A 21087-nucleotide genomic window follows, 5' to 3' on the forward strand; every position below is an offset into this window, starting at 1 on the left:
ATTTAAAGTGACCAGTAAAGAAAAAACCACAAACTGTCAGCAAATACCTCACAGCAAGTTTTATTTATACATCCAAAAACAAAAGATCAAATTTCTCACACTATATACAGATATTACATACAGTGTTTGTACACATATTACATCATTTGTACACAAGAAAAATATACATAAAAATGTAAACCTTTGTATACAAAAAATACCTTAGACAAATTAAACAAGGACCAATAACAAAAGGTGACTAGATTAGTTCATCCTATCTTTAAAAACAGTAATACAGTACATTCAATGAGTATAGGAATTTGTCGGCCATCTCTGAATTCAAGCAGTTAAATGTGCCTACGGTCAAGCCCTGTTAATTTGTTCTACTTGGTTTCTGGGAGAGTAAACTGGTGCAGTGACTAATCTCATGCTATGTGGATACAACAGTAATGCCTTGCAAACATTTCCACCCAACTAGAATATATTTTTTAAACTTTTGGGGCAGTTTGTTTATGACTTAGTTACAACACTGCAGTGACTGAGAGGCCCAGCTGTCTCTGGCGGAGCTACGGGTTCACACTTCATTGTGTGTTTTCTCTTTGGAAGGGAGAGACAGAACTGGGCCTTCTCACAGCTGGAAATGGGGGAGTCTGGTGCAGACTCAGAGCTGGTAATGATGGCAGCTGTTCATTTATTGGGCGTCCAAGCAAAAAAAAAAAAGAATATAAAAAGAAAAAGGCAAGACGGACAGGGGACATGTGAAACACCAGCGGCCTCAACCACTCCTGTGCAAATCTATGTTGAAAAAACAACAACTGTAACGTTGATTAGTTTTTCTCCACAAAATGAAATGTTATGCCACCAAGAATCAAGCCAGTGACCATAATCTAATAATATTATAGTGCTCTCAGACCAAAGGTTGCTGCACCATGCAAATCTCAAGACTTCTCCCTGGAGTTTAATAGCCATCAAAAATACTCTCAATCAGTATATATATAAGTGACAGCATACAAACATTGATCCCTCCAAATTCAACCATTTCGATAGCCATTAATAAACAAGAGACTCATTCTACAAGACACATGTTCCACTGAATACATTGCAAATACCAATTTCAATCCATTGCTACTCAATATTTCACCAACAAACCCCAAGATCGAGGCTTGCTCTATATACCTAATAATCAACAATGTCTGTCAAATGTCTAATTATATAATAATTTCCATCAAAAGCCATGGTTGTGCTGCTGTATGAGCCGGTAACAGACAGGGGAGGAGCTTCTGGGTGGTTTTTATTTTTCTAAAATTAAATCCAGACCCCAGGATTGCATCATTTAGCTTAAAATTGTGAGTTTTAGTGAAACTGTCACTCCTCAAAACCATTTAAATCACCTACCTTAGCCATCTCAGGGTATTCAGACGTGTTAAAGTGGGTTGCCTTGTAGTCTTGACACTACATTGCCTCACATGTAAGTCACTAATAACCATTGTATATGTGGACCACAGAGCACCTTTTAGAGTAGACACTTAAAGTCCCTGGATTACACCATCATTAACAAAAGCTCATGTATTAGCTTTAGAAATCCACTCAGGATGACCGGAGAGAAAAAGTGATGTTGGGTTGACCTGATCACTGATCTTCGCAGGCTCTATTTCGGAGTAAAGTAAAAAATACAACAGTTATAGAGGCCAAACTATGTTCCTGATCCAGTCTGGATTCAGCAAGTGAAGCTACATGTGATGAGACCAATAAAATACCTTACAATGCTAGAGTTATGTTAATGTGTTTATTGCTTTAAGAAACTATTTTGACCTTCAAGTGTCTACTAGGCCACTCAGAGTGCCACAACCAATGGTGAGGTCAGACATTTGAGCTAACCAATAAATGAGCACATATACAGTATACACAGTTAAAAAAAAAAAAAAACAGCCGTTTAAAAGTATTTTGGTAAATTTATACGAGTGACAAATCGGACTCAGTAAGATTCTATAATCATGATAACAGTTAAATAGCTTGAAACATAATGGGTCACAAATATCACAACCTGTACCCCTTAGTTTGTCAGAGGGCGACAGAAGCAGTGTGTGAAGCAGGTTGAAAAATAAGAAAATGCAATGGCTATCTGAGCAAGGCAGGGTATAGTTGATCATTTAAAGACACGACTTGAACTGGCAAAGCAAACAAACCAACCACTGATTGAGGCTTCTACGTCAATTAATTCGGAGCACTGACAGATAATCTCGGCTAAAGGTCCTTTCGCCAATTTTCACCCGTTTTTTTCAGAACGGATCGTTTCCCCCTTGCTGACGAAACCACAAGGCATCAAAACGAGTCGACTCACACTGACTTAAAATCCGAGAGACCGCCTGGCTACAGGATTAAAAAAAACAAATAGAAAATATTGTGGAAAATCTGAGGTTGTGCAAACTCATTATCAAATAGTGCACTATTACCACATTGCACATATGTAGCAGATGAAAAAGGGGGGGTTAAACCGGAGCCAGTGGACTGGATTGTAAGTGACTGTGAGTCAACAGACCGTTGCAGGCTCTCATTTACTCTGCGTGAAGGGCGGCGTGGCGCTGTTGGCACTTGCAGCGGTGGCACTAACTATGGAATAGCCAGCGGGGGGCGCTATGGAGCTGTGGCTGGGCTGCACGTCTTTCGGGATGCCACTGTGGGAGGCCAATTGATGGCCGAAGGCCGCGCTGAACTGTGGGAGCTGCTGCTTGGGCTTTGTGCAGGTCAGAAGATCGTGTGAGGCGGATGGGAGCGAGGATGAGGGGGCGGGGGCCGTGGTTAAACCAGTCAGGCCGCTCTGAGGCATCGCTGAGAGGGCCGCCATGGGCTGCAGCGTCACAGAGTGGGTGGTGGCCGGGGGCGTTGACAGAGAGGTGGATATGAGATGACTTTCTGATCCTATGAGATTGCCAAACTGTGTTGGGTCTGTGAGGGGGAGGGGGAGATTGTTCCATGAAGAGCGTGGGGGTCCTGGTAGCCCGCTGAGAGGGACTTCCAGCAGAAGGGGGGTGTCAGACTGGAAGGAACTGGCGTGGGGAGAAGATATGTGGTCGCTGTATGGGGAGGGCCCGTGCTCGCTGCTGTAATGGCTGCCCTGGGGGGACGATGTTTGTGTGTCAGACTTGGCCAGGACGTGGGATGCGTGTGTGCGGGGAAACGTTCGCTCCGTTAACGAGTTCTGAGTGAGCAGGGAGGTGGTGGAGGGGGCTACCGTAGAGGAAGATGAGGTCAGGTTGGAGCACGACGTCTGGGGCAGGTTAGCGGGCTGAGAAGGGGGCGAGGGGGTAAAGTGACCCCCTGTCGACTGCAGGAGATTGTCCGTCAGCTCGAGGCTGCTGAAGTTCTCTGTCTGGATGCGGCTGTTGAGCAGGTCGCCCATCCCCCCCGGCTGCACCGGCCCAGGGAACACTGCCATGGCTCGGTGGTCCACTCCTTCAGAGGGGGCCAAGTCCCCCATGGAGGTCAGGCACACCAAAGAGTCTGGGTAGGAGCCCATAGCCTGCAGGGCTCGCACCAGCTCCTCAGCCTCCTCCGTGGTGGGCAATAAGTCCCCATTCTTCCCTATAAATACACAACAATTACCGTTATGAAATCTAGTGATGGAAAGTCATAAAAGTGCATTAACTCAACTACTGCAGTAAAATATTTAGATAAAAGTACTTCAATGTTTCAATGTGATCCTTTCAGACATAAATAATGGACTGTTCACTTTTACAGTTCCTTTGGTTGACAGCTTTGGCTCCTTTGTAGATTTCATTTATTAACACAAATGTAAAAAAACAAATAAATAATAGTGTATTATTATAGATTAAGTTTCACAGCAGTATATTAAAAAGTTCAAAGGATATCCAGCTGCAACATTAAAGTGATAAACAGATGAAATCATTATTTAATGACATAATAATAACATATATTGCTCCACATAATGCGTAGTTATACTTTTGATATTTAAAGTTGAGTTTGATGCTTATACTTATATGATTTTAAGTGAGATTTTTTGACTAACAGTATTCTCTACACATTGTCTTTACTTAAGGCGAGACACTATGCAAAAATATAGTTTTTTATGCTATGGTCAATTTGGACAGTTTGAGATTTTCTTTCAGAGACTGGTGGATAGAAAACATTCAAAACTTATTTGGGTGTTTATTTTATTACAAAATGTGTTTATTTGGGTCTATAGATTCCTCCTAAATGAAAGTAAAGCATTAGATGATGTGGGAGGACTTTGTTGACACACACAAGAATAAGCTGGATGACAACCTTCAAACAAGTCGAAGTCCTGTAGGTCATCGGGCAGTCTGGGTAACACATCGGAGAAATCCTCCTGGTTTAGCTCGAGGTCATTTGGAATGTCTGCCATTTCATTGGTGATATCGTCAGGAAGCTCCTCTGCACTCAGGTCTGGAGTTGAGGGGCTCCTGCCAGAAAGATGAGATCAAAATGCTTAGTGAAGAAAACCACATGCTTCGTGACATGGGAGACTGTGAACGAGCCTCATGCTCCCAGACACTGGATCTCTGCACACTAAATGTTTAAGTTAACAGTGTAGAGTGAAGCAGACCTGATGCTGGCCTGCGAGGGCATTGCGAGGCTTATAGAAGGCATTCCCAGGTTCCCCTGCGGTAACGCTGGGGGGATGGGTTTCTGAGGCCTCCTCGGCCCTCTCCTCCTCTTCTTCTTGTGTTTTTTGGTGAGTGCCGGGGGTTTGGTCTTTTTACGTGGCTTCCGCTGTTGCTGCTGCTGGTGCTGCACTCGTCGGTTACCATCCCCTCGCAGGAAGTTATCCTGTGTGTTATGTATGAGAGAGCACTTAATCATTGTAACATTAGCCCAAATGAAGATCAACAACGCAGTCACCAAGAAATCAGGCTTTTGGATTTCTTGAGTTATTGTTGACATTCAAAAGGATATTTTCAAAATGTTAAAATTGGCATTTAAAAATGTTTAACTCACCATTTTTTTGGCATGCTCTTCACAGAGTGGTGTCTGGTGCGTAATATCAAACACAGGGATGGAGCACTGCTGACCATCTGCAAATTTGGCTGTGCAACTAGCAAAGAGCTGCTGGGAACGATTCAACAGAATGTCTATAGAGAACAATGAAGGAAATAACACCAAACACTATGCAGAGGGCATTTAATCATGAACTCCGGTCCCACAAACCAAAACATTTACAACTGAAACTGATTAAATCATGTTTTTAACTACCAAAAACAGAATCACAGCCGTTCTTTTTCACTTGTAACAGCCAGCTATACATGTGAAGAGTGATGTGGTGAAAAGGATACGCTGAAAGCAGTGTCGTGTGAAGGGCAGAGCCCTGTTGTTGCAGGCCTGGCCCTTTGTGCTGCCAGTGCAGGTCCCTGTGTCTGCTTTCTGCTGCCTTCCTGGAGCCGCACTGCAGAAACATACAGGCAAGCAACATCACTGACAACACGTCTCATCTGCTGTGTGCACTTATATGAATCACAGGAGGGAGATGGAGGGTTTGTGATTAGTTCAGATAAGTCAAATGGAACATTTGTGAGACTACCTTGAGGAGCTTCGAGAGGCACCGCGTAACTCCTGGATGAGCTGCCCAGCACAGCTGGGGTTGTTACCGGCAGCATGTAGCAAGGCTTTGCGGAAGACATAGCGGTATCTCTTTTGGCGGATGCTCGCCCTCTCCTGCCTGCACATGTGCTTGTATTTCTCCTGGAGGTACGAGCAAAGCCGAAGTAGCCTTGTTCGCCGCGAGGAGCCGCTATCTTCTTCCAACCTATTTTCAAAGAAAAAAGTTAATAGCACTCATGATGGGAAGCGTCAGGTTAAAGTTTACACTGTGGGGTTAAGACATAAAATACTGACCCATTCTGGGGTCTCCAAGAGCTCTGAAAAGGAAAAAATGTCTCTGTCTCCTCTTCATCGTCATCATCAGCACTGTCTTCTGACCAGTCCAGTCCTGGAAGAGAACTTGTTAGAGCGTGGTACTTGGCAGGCTCAAATCTAAATTTGCTACACTGTATGTTATCTTTCTTATAAAGAAAATGCATATTAATGTATAAGTAAGAGGGGACAAAAATTAGTGTGAAATTAAAATCAAGCACCTAGATGAGGAAACAGGTCTCCATGCTCCTGGTGTGTCTTGGCACAGAGCTGCACCAGATGTTGCAACCTGGCCAGGCAGCTGGCAGAAGGTGAGAAGGCAGCGGGACGCATGACAACCATGTGCCGCTGATTGTTACTACCACTGTCCTTGCAACTGACAGGCAAGTGAGTAGCATTGAAAGGCATTTTCCTGCTGAGTGATGGCCCAGTAGGTTGCACTGGACTGGGTGCTGCATTAGCGGGCATCCCTGGAGGCAGAAAGTTGACCGTCTGAGGTGGTGGTGGATTGCATAATAAACCCTGCTGCTGTCCTGGGAAAATGAAGGAAGTCACGCTGGAGTGCTGGGGCGGCTGGAGGAGACCTGACTGTTGCCGTGGGAGATGAGAGTTGAGTGGCGAGGAGGGGTGGACACGGGGGCCTGGGGAGGGATTAAAGTGCTCAGGAGGTGGCTGGAAGAGGTCCGTGTCATGGCAGAGCTTCTGGTTGAGCACCAGCCGGCTCTGTAGTTTCTTCTTGATGGCGTTGCCCTTCCGAGGTGAACCCACCTCCTCACCATCAGTGTCATCCTCATAAAAGGCAAAAGGGTCCAGGAGTTCCCCGTCAGGGAGGGGTAACAGGCGTGAACAGGGAGGAGATGGCGGTAGATCATCTAGACCATTCTGAGCTTTCAGAGCTAAAGAGGGCACAGTTATGTTAAGAGCCACTGACTCCAGGTGAGCCCGTGAGCGCATTTCCTCAAAAGCGTCATGTTTCTTTTTCCGTTCCTTCTTGGGGATAAAGCCCAGAACCTGCAGGTGACTGTTACAGTATCTGGAAAACAAGAACACAGCCTCAGCAAACTGTACACAGCACAGGGTGTGGAAGAATATTCTAAACAAACATACAGGTGTTATGTATATATGTGTATGGTATATGTTCTTTTAAGTGATTAACATGACACTACACACCTGCGGTCCTCTGACTTGGGGATGGGGTTGGTACACCGCTGGCTGTTGTATTTGGCCACATATTCACATTGCTTGAAGGGGGCTGTCTTATCCTCCAGAACATGCCGTATACAGAAAGCATAGCCATTGAGTCTGCGCTGTTTGCAGAGCTTTGGGCTGTACGAGCACAACGGCTTATTGTCCACCTCTGAGAAGTGTATGTGTTTGCCTTCATACATCACGTGACTCTTGTTCTTGACAACATCAGCTGATGGGGTAAATCAGGGAAAAAACTATAATTACATCCCTAACACTTAATACTGAGGAGGTAACCATGCATGCAAAATAGCCACCTCTACAACTTGTGACCGTTTACCAAGCTCTTAGCTAATACTTAGAGAAAACTAATTCTGTAAACCAACATAATTATAAACTACAACCTGATTATTGAATATATATATTAATAAAGTAATTCAACTATCAGTTGACTGTTTTATGAAAACGTATAATGCACTGATATGTTAATACTTTTATGAGATACATTTAATCTAGTAGACACGCTTTCATACCTTCAATTTTTTTTCTCAAAATATCTAATTGAGGTGGGTAAACAGAGAATATGTAATTTTATCAAACAGGTATTATCTTTCAAGGTAGCACTTACAAGATAATTATTATGGTTCTACAACACTTTCAAGTTAACGCTCAAAACAGTGACTTGCTGGTGTGCGTGCATCCATCAATTAAAAAAAAGATAAAGACTTAAATAACTCAATCAAAAATTTGCCTTTTTTCAACAAGAACGCTGCCTTTTTTAATGCTTCATAATAAACACACATGCAAACAGGAGGATGCTATAGATATATCACGATACACTCTAGCGTTAGCTGCCGAGGTTCACCAGTAGCTTAGCTGCTACTTTTAACTATAATTGTGTGTTTAAAATATGGTTTTAGGGATCACTACGGTTGTAAAACCCGAGGTACATGTTGTACACAAAATATCGTGTTGGCTACGTGTAATCTGTTGTAGCCTGGGGTCACGTTAACAACGTTAGTCACGGAGAACCGGACAGACAGCAAACGGTAACTATCGTTTGCTAGCGTAACGAACTACCTTTGGAGCCTGGGGAGCTAGCCATCATTAGCTTGGAGCCGATGGACAGATGTAAAACACAAATAAATGAAATTCTAAACACAATAACGCGTATTATACTACTGTATCATAATATATTAAAGCAACTGTATATCCATATTCAGGCAGAAATACATGTTATCATGATGAACAAAGCGTAAAATTGGTGAGTTAGCTAACAAGCTATCAAGGCTAAAAACACAAATTAGTAGGCGGTAGCTAACCAGGAAACGGAAACATCAGCAAATGGCAACACTATACAAAGGTCTATTTTCAGTTTACTTTTATAAAGAAAAAATGCAAGATGAATCCTAGATTACAAGCAATAATGGGGGATAATCATGGAGTTTCTGTATAAATAAATATGATATATTTGTGGCCAAATACTTTCGAACAAAGGGTCTACATACGAGGCTTAAGGCCTGTCCTCGAAGGCCTCCGTAATAATCAATATGAATTATAGCCTTTATCGTTACAGAGTCTTATTAGCAGGTAACAGGACTTGAGAATGTCAACATTGCATAACATCCCATATGTACTTAAGGCACGGACTCATTTATTCAGTTACAAGTTACAAAATAAATTAGCCATTAAAAGGAGGCCTATTAGCTTCGATAGCACAGCGGCTTCTAGTTGAACGCCTGGCCGTCTGAGGCCTGCGCAAAACGGCACACTCAGAAATCGAGTCCGAGGCCCTGATGAATTCGCTTACCTTGAATTGGTATGGGCTGTGTAAGGTATTCACTCCAGATAGACGGCCGAAATGTCTATTGCAATCTGCTAGGCTATTTGTGCATCGATATCGAAGACAAGATAATAGCAGTGATCTTCATCGAGCTCGGTATATCTGGAAATAAGGATGCATTTAAATATAGGCTATCCAGAGCAAATATCAAGCAGTAGGCAGGCTGCTGAGGATTTTTGTTGGATCCACAGCCGACTCCACACAGCACCACTACAGGCACTGCGAGGACATGACAACAATCCGCTCAACAACAACAACCTCTCCTACCATATTGGAAATGCAACTTTGTTAAAAGCCCTTACAGTGTAGAAGTGTTATGTTGATATCGTTATGACAGGAATAAGAGTTTGTGTGTGCCGTTTTACATTTTTCACATTTATATCATTTCAGTTAAATTATAACGACTGAGAGGTTCTGCTAAGTGTAAAATCCACCTGGACCCCGGCTCTCGTTCTCCATGTGAGTGAGTTACCAGCCCTGCTGTCACTGTTGCCGGCTGTTCCCCGATGATGGACCACGTGCCAAGGAAATACAGGAGCTTGAGAGAAGTGTATTCACATGAAAACAGAATAGTGCCATTCATGGCACCAGCATTTATATTTTGACACTTTTCAAATGTTTTTATCTTTATTTTTATAAATAACAGCACAAAGTAAAATAAGTGGTCTGCTACATCAAACTGGTTTGTTAAATATTATACAAATACCTCTATAACTATACACATCATATTTAAGGAAAATATAATCTCTACATGGTACACGTTGGTAATTTTAAAAAACAACACTATACCTAAATCTGAAGCATAATCATTTTAAACCTCGATCATATACAATACAAATGTCAACTTCCTAACAGATGAAAACATTTAAGGTGCATCTTTGGACATTTGGTAAACCCTAAGCTTATATATTCACTCTGCAAGGAGCACATTCACGTTTCTGCAGGTTAGTAAAGTATGTTAGGTCCATTAGGTGTAAATATAATAATACATGTGCTATTATAAACAGTGCAAACAAATAGGTTTCTAGAAATGTGCAAATTGCAGCTTTGTGCGAATATATTTAGTTTTTAAATGATTGTCTATCCATTGTGCTTTAGCATATGGCTGGCTCTTCCACAGCATGTGCTCCCTCTGTGACAGCTTTCACACACTTTGCCATCGTCTGGGAGGCTCTGCTTATCGGATCTGTGAGTAAAGATTTAAAGCACATTTCAAACTAGCACACAACATTACTGTGAAGACCAACATTTACCTGTATAATGAGTCTAACTAGAGGAAAATGGGTGTTGATTATTCTATGAATTAGAAATGTACATAGAAAATTAATACTAAAGTTGCAATGGAATTTTTTCTGAACTAGAACATGACATTCATTTGATGAAAAAAATAATTATAGAAGTGCTTAATCACTACTTGATGTCATTTAAATCAATCAAATTTGTTTATTACATCCCCATATCATACATTACTATTTTGCGTTGTTACTTTATTCAGCTTTAATGTAACACTTTTGTGGAAATTGCAGATTTTGTATTTATGTCAAATCAAAATAAAAAAGGCCAAATGATCGCACATTGTGATTTTGATGCAGCTTTATATATATATATTATATTATATATATATATATATATATATAGTTATATATATATATATATATATATATATATAGTTATATTATGTTGAATTAGTGTTAATATTAGATAGTTTCCTTATAACAACTACAAAAGCATAAACACAATTATATTAACATTAAGGATGATGATACACCACTGCTGCAGGACTTCCTGTAGGACTTTGGAATAGAGAAAACATTTCGACTAGGTTTAGTCAGAGCAGTTCCAGAGCAGTTCCAGAGCACTAGTGACCTACCTGTCATATAGAAGTCCTTCACAGTAAGCTGTGGAGGGACTAAAGGTCCGGTAAGGACAGCCTGGTCAACTGTCTGAAAGAGATAATCCAGATACAACCATCATCAGAGAGAACAGCGTAAAGCAATAAACTGAATTAGCTTACACTTAAATAAGATTTATGTAATAAACTGAACACATGTTAGAGGAAGATAGCAGCTGACCTTAGACAGCTCATTAGCCTGCTTGAAGTAGTTGGCCTCCTCAACGTCATCATATCGAACCAGATTTGGGGAAACCTCTGCCAGTCTTTGACGGACTTCATCAAGGGTGTCATATGGCAGAGTGACTCCAACAAGCTTAAAAAGAGACCAAAAAAGAAACAGTTTTATGTTCCACAGATGAAGGGGAATACATGTTAAAAACCTGGGAAGGTTAAACTCCTGATGCAGTTTGGTCCTCTCCTTGCTGGACTTGTCGCCTCCCACAAAATGCAATAATCAGGTGTGTTGTTCCCTATGGTTGTTCCCTACAGGTACAAGGGGGTGTGACCTGGGGAACAAAGGAAGATGGAATTGTGGGGGGAAGGATGCTTGTTTTATTTACTTTGGAAAGAAGCGATAAAGGAGGAAGAGGGGAGCCTTGCAGCTCCCAAGAAGGTAAAACAAATAAAAATGTTTAGCTCTTTTTTACAGTGGTACCTCAAGAAACAGGTAGCAGCAGTGAATCCAGTGAGCCTGAGGACCATAAGGGTTGAGCAGCTTACCCAGCCAGAGCCTGAATCATTTTGCCATCCTTCATTAAATGCCGGAGAGTTCAATTCCTTTTTGGATGTTGTTCATTTTGCAATGCATTACTGGATTCTATTTTTGCTTTTGACATATTTATTTTATTGGATTATACATTTGCATTGAAAAGACAGTTTTTGAGTTGGACAAATCTTCATCAATTGGAAATTTTACCAGCAGTTTTATTTGTTATTTTAATTTGGGCTGAGTCTTTTCCTAACAACTTAAAGTTATCATTGAGTTTTCTTTAAGCGTTTTTCTTTGGTTAGGTAAATAAAGATTTAATGGACCCTAACTATTAGCAGTTTTAGCACCACGGGAACTTTTTATTTTTAACTAGACCTAAAAAATTAAGCTGATTGTTGTAATAAAGCCTTTTTTTTTTTCTGGTTCACCTCAGAAATGGCTCTAATGATCCTCCAGTCCTCCCTCGCCATCCCCGGTGCAGTCACATCCACTTTGGTCTGCTGGGCACGGCCCTCAGTGTTCACATAGGTGCTACATTTCTCAGTATATGCAGCTCCAGGAAGCAAGATAACAGCCATTGGTGCCCCGACATCGCCATGGTGACCTGGGCAGTTATGGCACAAATAACTTAATTGGATGTCTCTTTAATTAAAAGGGACTATTTGGATTTCAAAATGTTCCTTTTTTAACATACAAAATAATCAGTCAGGGAATCTGCTGCCTCTCACAGCTGCCATACATTCATTAATGCAAATGAAAGAGCTTATGCTGCCGTGCAGTAAAACTGCTGACCTTGATAAATTATGAAGCTTTCCTTTGGGAGGTCTTGGTGAGTAATGCAGCCAGCATCAGCTCCTAGTAGGAACAGGACTTTTGGAGGGTTTTTTCTGATTAGCCTCCACTCCTGGTTCAACCCTGTCTCCTAAAAAGGACGTTCCCACAGAACTAAACTGCATTCTCAATTACGTTTAGCAAGAAACGTATTTTCTCCCACGTTACGTTTGTTATGAACGTATCTCAAATACGTTTATTTTCTACATATCTTCTAGAAACAGAAAATAATAGTTTTATCATGACAAAAAGCTGCTGTGTCATTTATTGCAACATTAAAACAAATCCAGAGTTACGTGTTTCTGTACTTCCTCTAAGAAAGGACAGTAACAGAAGATCTCTGTGGCTTCAGGCTTGATCGCCGTTCAAATGACAGTGTTGGTTTCCCCAAAAGTGGGCGGGGCTGTAAAGTGACGTAGATTTTACTATCATCTATTATTCAAAACCATTCTATTTATTCTAACGTAAATTACATGCCAGTGTTTTATCTTTTTATTTATTTGTTTTTATTTTAAATCGTATAATGTCTAACTTTTTTTGCCGAAATGGGGCTTAGAGCCTCAAAATACTGAAATCTGTATTTTTTAAAAATCTTTTCCTTCTAATTTATTATTCTTTTCTAAATAACACACTGTTATTTACTCAAGAATAACACACAATTATGCTTGTTTTTATTTATTCGTTTAATTCTATAATCTTGGGCTTTTTAGCATGCTTTTTAGCCGTAAATAAAGTCACCGGAAACAGACGGGACATTTCAAGATTTAGGATGGCCGAAGACACTACACTACCCATAATCCCCAGCTATCGTTTGGGACTACAGTCCCGTTGACAAACCCCGTGATTAATCTTCAAACTCTGGGATTGGATGTTGGAGTGGCAGTGCGCCAAGGTTACGCCGAGCGTCAAGCTCTTTGAAATGGAACGCAGACTATTCAAAACTGGACTCGAACGTTAAAAATATTTTCTGTCTCGCTCATGAGAGTAACAGCTGGCGAAATTACAGCCTTGCCTACTGATTTCAATTTAACCATATATCGAGCCCGATTGTCGATTTCAAAGGTGTGCTCTAAAATGATATTTATAAATGACTATTATCATTATTATAAGCAAGACAATAAATGGCAAAGATATGTAGAAAATAAACGTATTTAAGATACGTTTATAACGAACGTAACGTGGGAGAAAATACATTTCTTGCTAAACGTAATTCAGAATGCAGTTTAGTTCTGTGGGAACGTAATTTTTAGGAGACAGAGTTGCCTGGTTTGTAACCAAGGTCAAGGGCAGCCACTTGACTGGCAACCCTGAGGTGGGAAAGGAAAAACGTCCATATAATACAGTAAACCTCCACTTCCCTGTACCTGAAAGATTTCCCTCTAATTGTCCAAGAAGACCCTGACCTGTGAAGCACATTGAGAACCTTCCATGTTTCCTCTGCAGCACTGCTGACGCGAGCGTTCTGAGCGATGGCTGACACAGCAGCCATTATTGCAGCTCCATCCTCTTTCTGCAGGCCACTGCTTCCAACCACAACAACAGGATGCTTCACTTCAGCCAAGACCTGACCTATAGAGGTGGAAGACATTCAAGTTGACTTTTAACATTTTTAGAATTACTAAGAGGACTCAGACCTTGGCCAACGGGTGAGTTCCTGACGCGATGTCTTGCAGAACCTTGGCAGACTCCCCAAGATGGGTGTAACTGAGGTCCACTTCCTTTCCCAAAAGAGCCACTTACAACTCATTGTGAAGCCAGCTGAATCAGAGATACCAACATCGTTATAAAGGACATTTTTGTTCAGTATAACTCAGATTCAATGGTCTGATGTTGCTCAATAACCACATATAAAATCTTTAAATTATTTAATGTAACTTTTCCTGATTCTTGCATTGAACTGTGGAGCCTCATAGCGTGGGTTTGTGCCAACCAGAAGCAGCAAGTCAGCTTCTTCAATGCCAGCAATCCCAGTGTTCAGGAGATAGTTTGAACGCAGTTCAGATCTGAGGAAACAAGGTTAAAAACTTTAGTGATAGTTTAAGCCCTTTTCGGTTGGGAACTAAAGCAGTTATCATTGCTCTTGCCAAAGACACAAGTTCCCTTTATTGGTCTACCACTGCCCAAATCAGTCTGTTTGTGTCATTGTGACATTTTAGTTAGTTTGTAATGGCCAAAGTTGTTAATGGAGCATCTCAGTTCCTTGTCGGTGAGGAAATTCTGACATAATTGTCAGTGAAGTGAAAATTATTTAAATATTGTGTACACTTAAACTGTTTTTTTCTTTAGTTTTTGCCTTTTTTTTAAGTGGCAACCATATATTTAGCTGCTGCCCCAAACTACAGCAATACACTGCTTAGCTTTTGTGCTGGGACTCCTTTTTTTCCAAACTGACCCTCATCCTATGTGATAACATAACATCAACAGGGAAAGTTCAACATGCTTTGTCCTATCTTTATTTTTCTGTGGCTTTACCCAGCTCCAGCCATTGGGAACACCTCCTCAGTGCACAGGTTTTCACTATTCAAACGGTTCAGCAAATCTTTCAGGGAAATGAGAGCCTCTGCATCCGCCAGGCCTCCGACAATAGCAGCGACATCATTTCCTTGAACTCGTTGCAACTGTCAAAGAAAACAGATGTTAATCAGAACAGCCTTAGCTGAAACAAGTATTTGCACACTATCACACACAGTTAGAGGAAGTAATTTAATCCAAAAATGACATACCGCTCGATCAGCTCTCGTCAGTACCTCTTCCCAGGTCGCAGGAACCAACTGCCCAGCCTCGTCTTTTACCATTGGCTGAGTAAGCCTCTGCCTTTTGAGTCCATCGTATGCAAACCTGTCAGAATAGCAGCAAGGAAGATTTTAGCTTTGATGCAAACGGCATACAAAAATCTCTGTTGTCTGTGAAGTCAACTTGTGTGATAAGAAAGGAACCTGGTTTTGTCTGAGATCCACTCCTCATTAACATCCTCATTGAGGCGAGGCAGGATTCTCATCACTTCACCCCCACGTGTGGTCACCACAATGTTACTACCCACAGCATCCAGAACATCGATGGATTCAGTCTTCCTGCAGAGAAACATCATGAGTGGTAAAACTAACCTTTGACCCTACATTTGTAATCACAATGTTGAGCACCAACCTGGTTTCCCAAGGACGAGCAGTGAATGCGTATGGTTTAGATGTCAGGACTCCCACTGGGCATATATCAATGACATTCCCAGATAACTCCGACATGAACATCTTCTCCACATAGGTCCCGATCTGCAGGTCATTGCCTCTGCCAGTTGTACCCAGGTCCTCCACACCTGCAATCTCACTGGCAAAGCTGTAGGAGCAAAATAATGATTTATTTACATAGTCTAGACCAGGGCTATTCAACTACACATTCAGTTGGGCCAGATTTTATAACTACAAAATTCAGCTGGGCCAGACATTCAGCGGCCTGTAAAAAGCTGGTAGTGACACATTTTAAACCAACACATATTACTACGATGAAAAACATGCAATTTTTATTCATTGTTCATCTAACAAAGGTACGTCAAAAAGCGCATAAAAACACAACAAATTAGCATTAATTTAACAGAATCTGAAAAAAAATTGCACAGTTGTAGCATTACATTTGTTTGCTTTAGAAGTCAAGTATTCAGGTTATGTTTTTTGAACCAGGCACATCACAAAGTGCATTTACTGAATACAATAATAGCAGTCTTAATACATTTCCTGACATACAAAAAAAACAGCTAAAGAGCTCCAATGCAACACAAAGAGGTAGTACTGTAGCAATACTAGTTTTTCACTTTTCAAGTAATAACAAAAAAATCACACGTTTTGGTCACATTTGACCCAGACACATTACAAAGTGCATTTAAATGAATACAGAAAGAACTGTCAAACCCTTCAGTGCACAAACCCATAACAAGGGATACGGGTAACTATATGAATGAGTACTACAGTACACGTCTACTATAGTAAACTAGGTGCTTACTATCGCCTCATTTGTGATTTGTCATCGCTGACTTTCTCAATGGGAGAAGGGACATTTTTAGTTTTGAACAAGAGCAGTGGTTTTTGGCTCATAGGATGTCAATGCAATCCTAAGACATTGGTGAAGAGTGCTGTCAGTCAGGGAGCAGCGAGTGCTACTTTTGATTGAGTTCATGTGTGAAAAGCTTGATTCACATGTGTATGTTGATCCAAACATACTGAGCACACAGATCGCTACTTTCTGAACGTTAGGGAACTGCTGTTTTTTGACATCACTCCAAAACTTCGCTGGCCCGTTAGTGCGCTGCATGTCAATACGTTCCAGTGTATATTTCCCCTTGTCGATGCAGGGGACCACTTCCTTTGCTCTAGTTGATACGTCCCCCTCTATTGCAACAGTGAAGGGGTCTATGGCAAAGTCCATCATCACCTCTGTGGGCAGAGCAAGTCCATCCAATCGACCGGCAAAGTTCTCTTTCAACCTCGCAATGAAATCTGTCACCACATCCGTGATTTGTGCCGGAGATGTGATGTGTTTGGGGAGCGTCGGAAAATGCAGCATCTGACCCGTGCTCAAGTCGGTCGCGAAAAGGTCCAGCTTGACTTGGATTTGATCCACAAGATCAATGACCGTTTTGTCTCTGTTTACGCTTCAGAGTTGAGAGAGACATGTTTTAGAGTTGCTATCATAGGACCACCGTTACTAGCACCACTTGATGCACTTTGAAAAAAAGGGGGTTCGTTGTGGTTTGGTGGTTTCTATGCAACGTGGAGTGTTGCGTTTATGGTCTGTACTAGTGTAGGAATTTGGCAACGGGAGGCTGGGCCACTCGGGAGTTGGTTCTGGGCCGCATCTGGCCCGCGGGCCGCCAGTTGAATAGGCCTGGTCTAGACAATCAGAGCAACTCAACCCACTCTTGCTGTTGATGTGTGTCTCACCGCACGCAGCGAGTGCACTGGATGCAGCGAGTCATAATGGTTTTGATGAGAGGGCCAATGTTTTTGTCTTCCACTGCTCTTTTGCTCTATGTGAAGCGGCTCCTGTCACTGCCAAACTGCATTGACTGGTCCTTCAAACAAAATAGTTATTGGTTGTATCATTCAATCTTGTATTAAATGTATATATTCCAAAGAAAAAAATGCTTTGTCAGGTCTACAAATTCACATCTGGTGGTGATTATCTTTACCTGTAGATCACATTCTCCCCCCTGATCACACATTGGACAATCTAGTGGGTGGTTAGCCAGTAGGAACTCCATTACACCCTCTCTGTTTAAAATTAAACATACCATTTGAATATATATATATTTGCTTTTCTACAAAAAAGTGTGAAATGTTTTTTTAGCTTTGGAGAGATGTGAGTTATCATAATACCACAAAAAATTGCCAAAAGACAACTAAGTATAATTAGATGTATTTATTACAATACCAGAACAACAGCAAATATAATATATTTACTTTTGAGTTTCATCCTACCTGGCCTTTCTTGTCTTGTCAGAGTTGGTTAAAATATTCCAGCCCTTCATGACTGGCATAGCACAAGCTGCCACTGGCTACAAAGCAAATGAACAACATTTCATGTAATTTCATGCGTCATAAAAGGGGAAGAATACAGCATGATCAGTTTGGCTACCAGAGTGGAAACAAAACATACATATTGTAATTCATATACAGACATGACATACCTTAGGAACTTTTTCTATCTCCACAAGACACATCTGACAGTTTCCAGCCACTGACAGGCGCTCATGGTAGCAGAAGCGAGGAATCTGCATTCCTACCTTCTCGCATGCCTGTGACGAAATTGAATCACAGTGTTACATTTGATATTAAGACTCCACAGCTTTCAATATTATGTGATTAAATGCATGAAATGAACGAAACCTGCAAGACAGTGGTATTGTTCGCCTTTTCCCCTCAGACAGCCTGAGTCCCTGGTATTCCAAAGCAATAGCAAATGATTGCCACTGACAATTATTGTCTAAATTGAGCCAGCAAAAGCCTGGCACCAGATATGGTGACTGGCAAATCTGTAATCCTGCCTGTAATCCATCAGTGATCAAAGTCAAAAAGGTTCTAGTGCTTTCACACAACACACAACATGGGTGTTCTGCAGAAATACAAGACAGGCATTAGTGATCAGAGCATGATGATTAAGCTAATCAATTGATAAAGCAACATATTGTTAACGTACCATTGTTTGTTGCAGCCGCACCTCCTTTGATAAGTGTCTCTGGAAAGAGACTGCGGCTCACAACAGGCAAACGCAACATGCTGCAAGAGGCAACATCACGTGTAAACCATGGTGTAAACTTTAACTCTCCTGGTTGTCACATTGTTAAGTGCCAAGGCTTTATTCGAAGTTTGTGTTGTTTTTTTAACCCTGGAGAAACGTAAAAACTCCATGTAAATGACGTTAGCAAAAGAAAAACAGACGTTACGTTTACTAACATTAGCTGAGATATAACGTGCAGGGCTTTCAGCACTAGAGAGCAGCTAAATGCTGTGACGTGCACTTTTTAAGGCTGTTAATAACTACCTTCTAAATGTAAAGAAACACCACTTTAACGTTTACGTTTACGTTAGCAAACAATGGATATCATTTAGCATTAGCTAACCTTGATAGCTTGCGTCCTAAAACCATTGTCTAACATTGATGCATTAAACATGTGTGATGTTAATGGTAAATAATGCCACCTCGTTAAAAAGTATGTTAACGTTTGTGACGTTAACGTCAAACTCCTGTGTACCCTTGCTGCTAACATGCAACGTCAACCTAATTCAAATCGACTAAACTTTATTCGTTTTTAAACTCTCGACTCTAACCTTCATTTAGCTCTTGTGTCCGGACTATACACTATTTACAAATGTAATAATAATATGCCCTAAACTAAACACCACGGTGACCAGTTGCTTACCTTGCCAGTGTGTGTCATAAAACTGCCTGCGACTCGGATGGCGCACTGTTGTTATTCTGCTGCGTCACGGATTAAGTAATCCCGTGTACCATAATCCAAGAGTACTTTTGTGTAAATAATGACTAAGGCAATTATACGGGTATCCAATATGTGCCATGATGGTAATGTGAATGCTACTTTTAACAGACACTCCCCTCATCTACACCCATTTGTGACAATCTGTGGACGGTGAAGTGCAGTGGTGTAAATTAACTCAATTGATTTACTCAAGTAAACTACTGTACTTGAGTTCAAATTTGAGGGATTTGTACTTGATTTGAGTTCTTAAATGTTTTGCTACTTTTTACTTCTACTCCACTACTATTCAAAGGTTAATCTTGTACTTTTACTCCACTGCATTTATTTAATATATTAAATTACTTTGCAGAGTTGAAATTATGATATTAAATATATTCCACACCTGAATATTATTTTAGTTACACCTCTAAATTCAGAAGCTAAGGAATTCAAATTAGATCCACCTTTACCAGCTGTTATACACATATTAATGTATCAATAATTATAATCAAATCATATAATTATTCGAAAATGGGCCATTCTGCATAATGAGACTTTTGGTGCTTTAAGTATCATTTGATGCTAATACTTTTGTACTTTTACTTGAGTAACATTTGCAATGCAGGATTTTGACATGTCACAGAGTATTCCTTCCCTGTGGTATTGATACTTTTACTGAAGTATAATAGCCTATATGATTAGGCTACTTCTCCCATCTCTGCTCTTTAACAGACACTCTCCCTCATCTAGACCCTTTTGTTACAATCTGTGGTGAAGTGGAAGTAACAGCAGGGCTTGCCCTCGTATTCAGATGTTATCTAGTGTGGATAATTCGCCTTTTCAGCCATTCATGAGCCCCTTTAAATATCACTTAATTCATAAAATTGAGGTTCAAAGGTCCACTTGAGTTGTCCGTATAGTGCCACGAGGGCATGATGATTGTAGTTCAGGGGTGTCAAACTCAATTTAATCGTGGGCCACATCAGCATTATGGCTACACTCAAAGGGCCGGTTGTAACTTTAAGACTATATCAAAATACATATATAAATATATATATATATAAACTAATTTATTATATTACATTATTGCCTCTGTATTGGATTATTATCAGATAGGGTAATAACTTCATAATTAACTACGTCTGAAAGCAGAAGTGTGGGGCAAATAATTGCAAGTCTCTTCAGTGAGAATGTCACAAAATAATTTTAAAAAACTCAAATTCTGAGAAAAGTGCACATTCTAAGAAAAAAGGCATATTTAGAAGAAAAAAGTGTAATTTGAAATGCATTATGGGACATGTAGTTCATGGGCAACGTGCTTCTGTAAATCATTATGTAACCGTATAATAAACATATAATATTCTTTGCAAGCTCTCGTGGGGCCACAGGAAATGAAGTCACGGGCCGGATTTGGCCACCGGGCCTTGAGTTTGACACCCCTGTTGTAGTTGTTGAAGAATGCCATCGGTCCATGTTTTTTTACATCTATAACAGGAAATAAAACCACCAACCTTTTGTTAAATGTATGATGTTCATTATTTGTTGTTGTTTTTAGGCAGCAATGCAGCATTGTTGACTATCTATCTGTTATCCTAACAGTGATGTAATCCCTCCAAATCAGAGTTCACTAAAAGGAAATAACAGGATACGTCTGGTAAACACACCCTCAGGAAATGGAAGGAAAAGCACATCTGGGTTTACGACAGGCTTGTGTATTCTTTTTCTTAGAAGAATAGACAAACAATATACAGAAAGTATTCAAAGTGCAGCAGGTGTTCAGAATAAGAAATGTA

The 21087-nt window shown here is 40.8% G+C and overlaps 1 protein-coding gene and 1 pseudogene across 4 annotated transcripts; both read right to left on the reverse strand.

The window, feature by feature from the left end:
• Window positions 1-34: 34 nt before the first annotated feature.
• Window positions 35-9507, reverse strand: ino80da (INO80 complex subunit Da). 3 transcript variants are annotated; one of them, XM_079663382.1, is made up of 11 exons: window positions 9331-9469; window positions 8864-8998; window positions 7039-7285; window positions 6090-6901; window positions 5851-5944; window positions 5537-5761; window positions 5292-5401; window positions 4957-5090; window positions 4565-4788; window positions 4264-4421; window positions 35-3561 (listed from the first exon to the last, which is right to left on the reverse strand). In XM_079663382.1, the coding sequence occupies exons 3-11, from the start codon at window positions 7254-7256 to the stop codon at window positions 2531-2533; spliced, it is 3006 nt and encodes a 1001-aa protein (XP_079519508.1). In that variant the 5' UTR covers window positions 7257-7285; window positions 8864-8998; window positions 9331-9469; the 3' UTR covers window positions 35-2530. The 3 variants fall into 3 exon arrangements, with proteins under 3 accessions (XP_079519508.1, XP_079519506.1, XP_079519507.1); XM_079663380.1 differs by lacking the exon at window positions 8864-8998 and having other exon boundaries at window positions 9331-9507; XM_079663381.1 differs by lacking the exon at window positions 9331-9469 and having other exon boundaries at window positions 8864-9159.
• LOC307028398 (NADH-ubiquinone oxidoreductase 75 kDa subunit, mitochondrial-like) lies at window positions 9505-19415 on the reverse strand (annotated as a pseudogene). Its single transcript, XR_013810614.1, has 18 exons — window positions 19238-19415; window positions 18005-18112; window positions 17796-17872; window positions 17507-17588; window positions 17259-17389; window positions 15475-15660; window positions 15267-15401; window positions 15054-15168; window positions 14803-14948; window positions 14205-14333; window positions 13965-14088; window positions 13734-13894; window positions 13586-13637; window positions 12292-12394; window positions 11928-12103; window positions 10969-11103; window positions 10767-10839; window positions 9505-10082 (listed from the first exon to the last, which is right to left on the reverse strand). The product of XR_013810614.1 is annotated as an NADH-ubiquinone oxidoreductase 75 kDa subunit, mitochondrial-like (transcript).
• Window positions 19416-21087: the final 1672 nt, after the last annotated feature.

This window comes from Notothenia rossii (assembly GCF_949606895.1).
Source record: "Notothenia rossii genome assembly, chromosome: 2".
NCBI lineage: Eukaryota > Metazoa > Chordata > Actinopteri > Perciformes > Nototheniidae > Notothenia > Notothenia rossii.

Bases quoted from the DNA above. Each gene is read 5' to 3' on its own strand.
- ino80da (XM_079663380.1), bottom strand. From the start codon at position 9,355: ATGGAGAACGAGAGCCGGGGTCCAG. The intron at 5,762-5,850 runs GTCAGTATTTTA...CTTTGAAAATAG, and splicing joins TCTTGGAGACCCCAGAATGG to GTTGGAAGAAGATAGCGGCT. The intron at 4,422-4,564 runs GTCTGCTTCACT...TCTTTCTGGCAG, and splicing joins CCCTCGCAGGCCAGCATCAG to GAGCCCCTCAACTCCAGACC.